The sequence below is a fragment of the Puma concolor genome, chromosome E2 (genome assembly GCF_028749965.1).
Source record: "Puma concolor isolate L17-30 chromosome E2, mPumCon1.1.hap2, whole genome shotgun sequence".
Taxonomy (NCBI): domain Eukaryota; kingdom Metazoa; phylum Chordata; class Mammalia; order Carnivora; family Felidae; genus Puma; species Puma concolor.
In genome coordinates this window covers 51959036-51968631 of record NC_141681.1, presented here as the reverse complement: position 1 = coordinate 51968631, position 9596 = coordinate 51959036, and the positions used below count along the sequence as shown (strand labels likewise).

General features: G+C 61.8%; 1 protein-coding gene across 2 annotated transcripts; it reads left to right on the top strand.

The window, feature by feature from the left end:
- The first annotated feature begins 1577 nt into the window (after nt 1-1577).
- DMWD (DM1 locus, WD repeat containing) lies at nt 1578-8661 on the top strand. 2 transcript variants are annotated; one of them, XM_086690136.1, is made up of 5 exons: nt 1578-2096; nt 3380-3562; nt 5551-6831; nt 7696-7770; nt 8114-8661. In XM_086690136.1, the coding sequence occupies exons 1-5, from the start codon at nt 1656-1658 to the stop codon at nt 8159-8161; spliced, it is 2028 nt and encodes a 675-aa protein (XP_086546262.1). In that variant the 5' UTR covers nt 1578-1655; the 3' UTR covers nt 8162-8661. The 2 variants fall into 2 exon arrangements, with proteins under 2 accessions (XP_086546262.1, XP_086546263.1); XM_086690137.1 differs by lacking the exon at nt 7696-7770.
- Nucleotides 8662-9596: the final 935 nt, after the last annotated feature.

The window sequence follows — 9596 nt, the reverse complement described above, 5'->3', positions numbered from 1 at the left end:
AGTGCCTTCTGTCAGCCCAGCCCTGTGCTGGGGACACAGGGGGGGCCAAGCAGCTCCAGCTCTGCTTTCCCGGGGTCTCACTCTCTACAAGGAGAGGCGGTCACATCTCTCGGCAGTGACAACCTGGATGGGGGAGCCCAGAGAACTGACCGAGCTCCTCGGCTGGCTCTCAAAGGGTCAAGAACAGAGTGGGGAAGAGCATTCCAAGCAGAGGGAACAACATGTGCAAAGACCAAGGGCAAGAGAGAGTTCTACGTTGAGGTAGTTTCCCGAATCTCCATGTTTGGGACATGGGGTGAGGAGTTAGTTGTAAGAGATGAGGTTGGAAAGAGAGGTTGGCAGGAGCAGATCACTCAGGGCTTTATTTTGCCCCAAGAACACTAGGGAGCCACAGGTGGTCTTGGAGCAAGGGAGGGCCCCAGTCATACTCATGTTTAGAAAGACCTCCCTAGATGCCAAGTGGAGTGTTGGGATGGGAGTCTGGGAGAGCAGAGACCAGGCTGCTGGGAGGGCAGGACTGGAGTGGAGGGCTTTGGACCAGGGCGATGCAGAGAAAGGGACTAGAAAAGAGGAATTCAGGTAACAGAATGCAAAAGACTTGGGGGCTAGAAGCAGGGGGTGAAGGAAGATGATACAGGTCTAGGGAGACACTGAGGTCTGCAGACTGGGTGAGTGGGGGGATGGCATTGTGAACTCTAAGATGGGGACACAGGAGAGGAGCAGGATTTGGAGGAAGATTTCAACTTCATTGTAGGTCTTGCTGAGTGTGAGATGCCTCTGGGACATTTTGATGAGAAATCTGAGAGACCACTGAGAATGGGTCTAGGAAGATCTGTGATGGGGTCAGGGTGGCTTCAGCAGAAGTGAAGGGCACTGGCAATCAGTGGGGCGTCATGGATTACTAGTGGGTCATCGGGACACTGCGGGCATTGCGGGGATCGATGGAATTTTGGCATCAGAAGAGGGTGTTGAACCAAGTGAGATTGTTAAAGATAGTGAAGTCATGGAGACATATATCGGAGGTTGGAGGGAAATGTGGAAAATGTTTGGGGTTAACACTAATCAGTAGTGGGTGGGTGTAGCCCTAAGAGTTTTATGGAGACACTGGAGATCAGCAGGATTTGGGACATCATCCAGGGTGGGGTGGAATGTCTGGAGATGCTGTCGTCAGTCAGGGATTTTAAGATGTCAGTGCGAAACACTGGAGATCAGAAAGGTGTATGTTGCGAGTCTAAGAAGGCACTAGAACCACCTGGGGTCGTCTGTGAAGCGATGGGAAGGCCAGTTATGAAGGAGGCCTCCTCTTGAGGGTCCCTCCGTTGCTAGGCAAACGGTTCCCTGGGCGCCGTTGCTAGGGATTTGAGCTTTTCCACGACCCCGCCCATCCCCCGCTGGGCCCCGCCCCGCAGCCAACCACAAGTCGGCCGCTGGCACAAAGGCCACGCCCCATCTTGCGCCCCGCCCCCAGTCCCTGAACCGTTACCGGAGCGACGGCCCGAGCTCATCCCGCCTCCCCATCCTGTTGCCAATCGAAGAGGCGTCGCCCGGGTGACCACCCCACCCCTTCCGGCGCGAGCCCGCGGCTTCCGGCAGGGGCCCGGCGGCGGGCGGCGGTCCGGCAGCGGCGGGGCCCGGGCGGGAGGGGGGCGCCCAAGATGGCGGCGGGCGGCGCGGAGGGCGGCTCGGGCCCCGGCGCCGCCATGGGGGACTGCGCGGAAATCAAGTCGCAGTTCCGCACCCGCGAGGGCTTCTACAAGCTGCTCCCCGGCGATGGCGCCGCTCGCAGGTCGGGTCCGGCTTCCGCCCAGACCCCGGCGCCGCCCCAGCCGCCGCAGCCCCCGCCCGGCCCTGCCTCCTCCTCCGGCCCCGGCGCCGCGGGCTCCGCGCCGTCCCCGCCGCCCGCAGGCCCGGGGCCAGGGCCCGCGCTGCCCGCCGTGCGCCTCAGCCTCGTGCGCCTCGGGGAGCCCGACGGCGCCGGGGCCGGGGAACCGCCCGCCACGCCCGCGGGGCTGGGTGCCGGAGGAGACCGCGTCTGCTTCAACTTGGGCCGCGAGCTGTATTTCTACCCCGGCTGCTGCCGCCGCGGGAGCCAACGGGTGAGCGGCCTGCATCGTGGTGGCCTCGGTGCTGGCAGAGAGGATAGGGCCCTCTGAGGTGATCCAGAAGTGATGGGAGGGTCTCTGATTGATGTGGGGTTTGGAAATGGCATCCTAGATGTGACGGATGTCCTAGGATGCAAAGGTGCCTGGAGGTTATGCAGAATTCTAAAAGGTGGTGGCCTCTTAGCCCTTTAGCACCCTCCGAGGTGCTGGCCATCGTAGAGGTGATGGAGAATCGTGAGGTCATGTGGGATCTCCGAGTTATGCGTGGGGGGTTCTGTGCTGGTATTTTGGAGAGATTCCCAGATGGCATGGGACCCTGTGTGGTTCTGGGTGGTAGGGATCTGCAGGTGATAGGGATTCCTGAGGTGATGCAGGCTGGAAGGTGATGGAGAACCCAGGGGTATTGCAAGTCTGCAGCTATTGCGGGGGGGGGGGGGGGGGGAGTCTTGAAACTTTGGGAGCCCAGAGGTGAGGATGATTGCGGAACTGATGGGGCTCTGAGAGGTCATAGGGATCCTGCAGGTGAATGGGATCTTAGGGGATGCAGGTTCTGGAGACACAGGGTCCTGGAGGGAGTGAGAATCTCTGAACTGATGGAGAGCTGAGGGTGATGAGAGCCCAAGGGGACATCCTCAGGTGTGATGGTTGTCTCTAGAGAGATGTAGGTCCCAGAGGGGGATGAGGCCCGTGGAAGTTATGGCGGTCCCCAGACGTGATGGAGATCCTGGGAGCCCAGAGGTGATGAAGGACCAAAAATGTGGGGGACCATGAGGTTTAGTGCGTCTGTGAACTGTGATGGAGGTCCCGAGATTTAGGGACTCCAAAGGAAACAGAATCCTGGGATGTTGGGCGTTAGAGTCCTGGGGATGTGGGCGGCCCTGAGTTTGGGGAAGCTTGGATATTGAGGTGCTAAGATCCAGGGGAGTTGCTGAGGCCGTGGGGCAGGACTGGAAAGGAATGGGACTGTGGGGGTCTGCAAGCTTTGATACTACGGGCAAGGGTGTCCCCTAAAGTTAGGGGGTCCAACTTTGGGGGTAAGCACCGTGGTCTCATGTGGGGTGGAGGGGGGGGGAAACCTTCCTGTCTGTGTTTTTCCTTTACTGGGTCTGTGATTTGGTTCCCCCTTCCTGTCTGTGGTTGCCCACTCACCCATCCACCTACCCACTTCCCTCAGGGATTTAACCCTGCTTCCTCTTAGTGGTTTCCCCCAACCTCAACACCCTCTTCCTTCCTCTCAGTAGTAGAAGCTATTAACTGCTTTTCTCCCGCTGCTCAAGTCCATTGATCTCAACAAGCCAATTGACAAGCGGATCTATAAGGGCACCCAGCCCACCTGCCATGACTTCAACCAGTTCACTGCTGCCACAGAGACCATCTCCCTGCTGGTGGGGTTCTCAGCCGGCCAGGTGCAGTACCTTGATCTCATCAAGAAGGACACCAGCAAGCTATTCAATGAAGAGGTGATTATGGGCCCCCGGGGCCTAGAGCGGCTCCCCCCTTCCCATTCACCCACCCGTACACTGTGGCCACGAGACTGCAGCTGCCTGGGAGCCGTGTAGACCTGGTGGGGTGGGGGTGGGGGGGGCGGTGCAGGATATGGGAGAGAGAGGGGATGGGCTGACGGATGTGTGGGCCGAGGTAACAGCTAGCGTGAAAAAGACCAATAATGACAGCTGCGCCTGCTGTGCCCAAGTCCTGTGCTGCTGGGTTAGGGCTCGTGGTGCCCGTGTTGCGGAGAAGACAGCTGAGCCTAGTCAGCTGTTGGGACTCGTTTGACGTCAGAATTTGGTCTCCAAATTCAAGTCCTTGCCGCACTGTTTCCTCGCTGTGTGGTTTTGGGAAGGTGACACCTCCCCCCCGCCCCCTGAGCCTCAGTTTTACTCCTCTGCAAAATGGGATTCTCATCCCTACCTCACAGGACTGTTGTTACAAAATCATATGTGGGGATTGCCCAGTCCTGGCTGGATTCGGCACAAGAGGGCGTGCCGATGAACGACCTCATCCGTGGGCAGGGGCTGCTCTTGTCCTCTTTTTTTTTTTTTTTTTTTAATGTTTGTTTATTTTTGAGACCGTGCAGGCAGGGGAGGGGCAGAGCGATAGGGAGAGAGAGGATCCAAAGCAGGCTCTGCGCCAACAGCAGCGAGTCCGATGTGGGGCTCGAACTCACGAACCGCCCGAGATCGTGACCTGAGCCAAAGTCAGACGCTCAACGGACTGAGCCACCCAGGCGCCCTGTCCTCTGTCTTTTTCTCTCTGTTCAGAGGAGGTGTTCCAAATACACAGAGTGCCTGAATGGCAGAAGGGAGCGGAACGGTGAATGGATTAAAAACGCACTAGCTCGTCCATTCACAAAATAGGAGAGGCCTCCTTGCAGGGGGCAGGGGGAGGGGACGGGGACATTGAAATAAAGACCTGAAGGAGGCCAGAAAGTTATCAGGGGAAGTGTGGGAGGAGGACAGCAGAAAGGCTGAGTGGCCAGAGCAGTTCTTGAGGGGAGGGTGGTGGATGGGTTCTGAGAAAGACCTGGTAGGGACCAGCCCGTGTAGGGTCTGGAGGGCCATGGAAAAGAGAAGAGTTCGGCTGTTAGAGCCTTTCTTGACTAGGGTTCATCTCAGCCGTAGAACAAAGAAGTGATTTGATGGTTTCCGAATCTTTCCCAACAACGAGGAGCCACCTCGCTGCCTGGGGAGGAAGTTACTTCGTTGTGTACTGCGGGTGCCCAGGGCTTCGTTCTCTCTGGAACCCTGCTTGAGAAAGGCCGCCGTGGTGTTTGGGGCTGGACGGTGCCTAGTGCTGACTTCCATTTTAACAGCCTCTGTCTGGCAGCCGAGCGGCAGTGGCAGCCTGGGTGGCCAGTTAGGCCAGCGCAGGGTTGACGGCGACTGGGACCTGCGTGGTTGGAGTGGGGGTGGGGCGAGAAGAGGGCAGGTCCCGGGTGTTCTGGAAGGACTGGATGCGGGCTGGAAGGCGGACGGGAGCAGAGGCGCGTGTGCGGCTGGCGGGCTGGTGCTGCCCCTCGCGTGTCTAGGAGATGTTGTGTGCACAGCGCTGTGCTCTGGGGCTAGGCCAGCGAACCACACAGATCGAGAGCCCTTCTTTGGGGGCTGATGTTCTGTGAATCGATCTCTTGCCTTAAGCCTGACGTGGTGAAGACTGTGGAGAGGGTTAGACGGAGGAGGATAGTTCTCTGAAAGGCAGGACCGTCCCCTTGCAGAAGATGGGGCATCGTGGCTCCATGGAGCTCCCCGTGGCTGCCTCACAGGCCACCCTTCTTCCCCTGCGTTCCCGTGGCCTGGCGTCCATCCCTTACCCTCGGTGTGGGAGGCCCCGTCCGAGAAGGTCTGGGCCACATCCGAGGGCCTCTTCGGGGGAACCACGTTGGGGAGGAGGTCTGCCGGGCGCCGGGAGCGGATTACCTTCTCCCAACCCCCACGGTTTCTCCTGGCAGCGGCTGATCGACAAGACCAAGGTGACCTATCTGAAGTGGCTGCCCGAATCAGAGAGCCTGTTCCTGGCCTCACACGCCAGTGGCCACCTGTACCTGTACAACGTCAGCCACCCTTGCGCCTCGGCCCCGCCGCAGTACAGCCTGCTGAAGCAGGGCGAGGGCTTCGCCGTCTATGCCGCCAAGAGCAAGGCGCCCCGCAACCCGCTGGCCAAGTGGGCGGTGGGCGAGGGCCCCCTCAACGAGTTCGCCTTCTCGCCGGATGGCCGGCACCTGGCCTGCGTCAGCCAGGACGGCTGCCTGCGCGTCTTCCACTTCGACTCCATGCTCCTGCGGGGGCTCATGAAGAGCTACTTTGGGGGCCTGCTCTGCGTGTGCTGGAGCCCGGATGGGCGCTACGTCGTGACGGGTGGCGAAGACGACCTGGTCACCGTGTGGTCCTTCACCGAGGGCCGTGTGGTGGCCCGGGGCCACGGCCACAAGTCCTGGGTCAATGCTGTGGCCTTCGACCCCTACACCACGAGGGCCGAGGAGGCAGCCGCGGCCGGCGGTGACGGGGAGCGGAGCGGCGAGGAGGAGGAGGAGCCTGAGGCCGGGGGCCCGGGCTCGGGCGGGGGAGCCCCCCTCTCCCCGCTGCCCAAAGCCGGCCCCATCACCTACCGCTTCGGCTCGGCCGGCCAGGACACGCAGTTCTGCCTGTGGGACCTCACCGAAGACGTGCTTTACCCCCACCCGCCCCTGGCCCGCACCCGCACCCTCCCCGGCACGCCCGGCGCCACGCCGCCCGCCGCCGGCAGCTCTCGGGGCGCCGAGCCGGGCCCCGGCCCCCTGCCTCGCTCGCTGTCCCGCTCCAACAGCCTTCCGCACCCGGCGGGCAGCGGCAAGGCGGGCGGCCCGGGCGCGACCGCCGAGCCGGGCACGCCGTTCAGCATCGGCCGCTTTGCCACGCTCACGCTGCAGGAGCGGAGGGACCGGGGGTCAGAGAAAGAGCACAAGCGCTACCACAGCCTGGGCAACATCAGCCGGGGCGGCGGCGGGGGCGGCGGCGGCGGCGGCGGCGGCGGGGACAAGCCCAGCGGCCCGGCCCCGCGCAGCCGGCTGGACCCGGCCAAGGTGCTGGGCACGGCGCTGTGCCCACGCATCCACGAGGTGCCGCTGCTCGAGCCCCTGGTGTGCAAGAAGATCGCCCAGGAGCGGCTCACGGTCCTCCTCTTCCTGGAGGACTGCATCATCACCGCCTGCCAGGAGGGCCTCATCTGTACCTGGGCCCGGCCGGGCAAGGCGGTGAGTCGCCCCGCGCCAGCCTCCCCAGGGCCCAGGAAGAGGCGGGCGTCGGCGGAGGGGTTGGCCTCCGCCACAGCCTTTAGCCCTGTGGGATGAGGGGGAGCCAGGGAACTCTTAGTGTCCCAGAGTGAGACCCCTCAGGTCCTAGGGTGCCGGGCTTCTAGAACTCTCTGTGACGACCGAGAGAGGGTTGGGGATAAGACAGCTGGGAGTAGTGGGGACCGTGGCCAGCTGTCTGAAGCGGGGAGCCAGTGGGCCCGGAATGGCCCCATCTGATCACATGTCACTCGAAGCCAGATCTCTGTTTCTACGGGACATGTGATTTGCCAGTTGTGAAACCTGGTGCATGATGCTGGTCAAATTCTCTGGGTGACACCGAGCCCGTGGGCCCGGCTTCCGGCCTGGGTCTCAGACTCTGGACCTGAGCCCACCGCTGGAGTCACGGCCTGGGGAGTCCCAGCGTGGGTTCTGGCACTGCTCCCTGTGACCTCGGGCAGGTCACTGCTCGTTGACCTCCATCACCTCTTAGGGAGCCTTGAAGGTGGGTGGTGGGCGGATGTGTCCACCTCCCACTGTAGCTGTGGGGTTCGGCGAGGTCCCCGTCGGGAAGGTCCCAGTAGGGGAAGCACAGACCTGGCGCCTTGTCTCTTTGGAGCTCTTGTCTCGTGGCTCAGCTTCTCGGGGATGTGGGCACAGTGCCCAGGATGCCAGGTCTGAGGGCCGAGGCTGGGTTCCCTCGAAGAGCGGTTTTAGGATTGTGTAGGGTCTTGAATCCTTAGAACGTAATAGCACAGTCTCAGAGGCAGGGTCGTTGGGATCTGGGGAGTCCGGCAAGTCCTAAAAGAGACCCCTCTATCTCCCTAGTTCACAGACGAGGAGGCCGAGGCCCAGACAGGGGAAGGAAGTTGGCCCAGGTCACCCAGCAAGTCAGTGGTAGAGGTAGGATTGTCCCTGAGTTCTCTATCCCCCGCACCCCCCAGTCAGAAAGAGCCCCATCCTCTCCCCATCCTCTCCACCCCTACCCCATCCTGTCTGCTCGGGATCACCCCGAGGACTTTAATTATTGTCTAAGAGTGCCGCCTGCCGGGACAGGGAAGCTAGCTGAGATGTAAGTTCCTGACCTAGAGCAGCGGCCTCTGTCTGGGCGGGGTCTGGGGCGGACTGAAGGGCAAGGTCAGGGCGGCAGCCGCCTTGGGGACTCTGGGCTGGCTCCCTCCCCATGGGACTGACGGGAGCCCCGGGCAGCCTCTAACCCTCCTGTCTCCCCTCTCGTCTTCCCCAGGGCCTCTCCTCCCAGCCCAGCAACTCCCCGAGCGGCACAGTGGTGTGAAACCATGGATGTCGGGGTCCCCCCTCTGTTCCCCGCCTCCTAGCCATAACCCCCCCGCCGACCTCACGGATCAACGTATGATTAACAAGACTAACCATGACGGATGGACTACTCCAGTCCCTTGCCCTGCACAGATTAGGGGATCAGAGGGTCCCCCAGACCGGCCCAGCACTTGGGGGGACGTAGTGGCCTGTGTGGCCTCAGCCCTGTCCCCACCCACTGCCAAGTACAATGACCCCTCCCTCTGAAACATCAGTGTTCGCCTCGTCCCTGTCCCCAGCATGTGACTGGTCACTCCCGGGGGAGACCCCCCCCCCCACAAGCTCTGCAATGTGCCCCTCGGCCTGTGGGCAGGGCAGGGGTGACCTACCCCTCCCCTGGCCCGCACCCTGCCCGTGCTGTTGTTTGTGCTTTTGAAGAGTGTTAAATTATGGAAGCCCCTCGGGGGCCCTCCCTGTCCCCCCGGGACCTCTTATTTATACTAAAGTTCCCTGTTTTCACAGCGTCTCTGTTCCCTTCCGGGAGGTGTGGAGGGAGTGCGTGCGCACTTTTGCTGCAGTCCTAGAATCCAGTTGCTTCGACCAAAAGGAAGAGCTAGGCCCTCCCTGCCTCTCCCCCACCCAGTCCTCTCCCTGCTCCCTTCTAATAGCCCGGAACACTGAAGGACGGAGGGGGGCTCACTCAGTGGGGGACACCCAGCCGGTCCAGCCCCAGGCAGGGCCCTTGGGACGGAGGAGGACGTTGCTCTGGCTCCCAAACTCTAGAAGAAAGTCTGTCCAGGACCCCCCCCTCAGAGCCGTTTGAGAGGGCCCAAACCGGCCCAAGTCGGATATTCCGGGGGGCCTGTCCGGATGGGTCCTCCGGGCAGCTCCTGAGGTGCCCGGAGTGCGCATGTCTGGGCCTCCCGCCGCCTCGGGCCGGCTCACGCGGCCCAGGCGCCCAGAGCCAGCTAGAGACCGCGGTTTCCTCCGGGAGAGCTGTCCAGCCCTCCCGAGAACAGCGAGAGTCCGTCCGGCTGCTGCAGGGAGTGGTGTCTTCCCGCTCTGCCCTCCACCCCCCGAAATGTTTCTGTTTCTAATCCTAGCCCGGGCAGGAATGTGGCTGCGGGGCCAGGGTCCAAGGAGCTATTTTGGGGGCTCCTTTTTCTCCCCCAGGCTTTGGCCAGCGGGTCACCCCTGGTCCTGGCTCCTGAGGGCCTCCCTTCCCAATTCTCTCACCACCCCTTCCCCACCTCCTGCCAAAAAAAAAAGTCAGTGTAAAGCAGAGGTCCTGAGGGCTAAATTTAAACCATCCCAAAGTCTGACTCCGTGGCTGAGTCACCCGCGAAGCTGGCCTCCTACCCCCCCCTTCCCAGGCCTCACCCCTTTCTCACCCCACCCCGATTCCTGGGCTTGAGAAGGGGGCGTTACCCGATCATTCTGAACCTCAATTGGCC

Excerpts from the sequence above, each read along its gene's own strand:
- DMWD (XM_086690136.1), top strand. The coding sequence starts at position 1,656 with ATGGCGGCGGGCGGCGCGGAGGGCGGCTCGGGCCCCGGCGCCGCCATG. Across the intron at positions 2,097-3,379 it reads GCCGCCGCGGGAGCCAACGG|TCCATTGATCTCAACAAGCC; the intron begins GTGAGCGGCCTG and ends CCGCTGCTCAAG. Across the intron at positions 7,771-8,113 it reads CCAGCAAGTCAGTGGTAGAG|GGCCTCTCCTCCCAGCCCAG; the intron begins GTAGGATTGTCC and ends CGTCTTCCCCAG.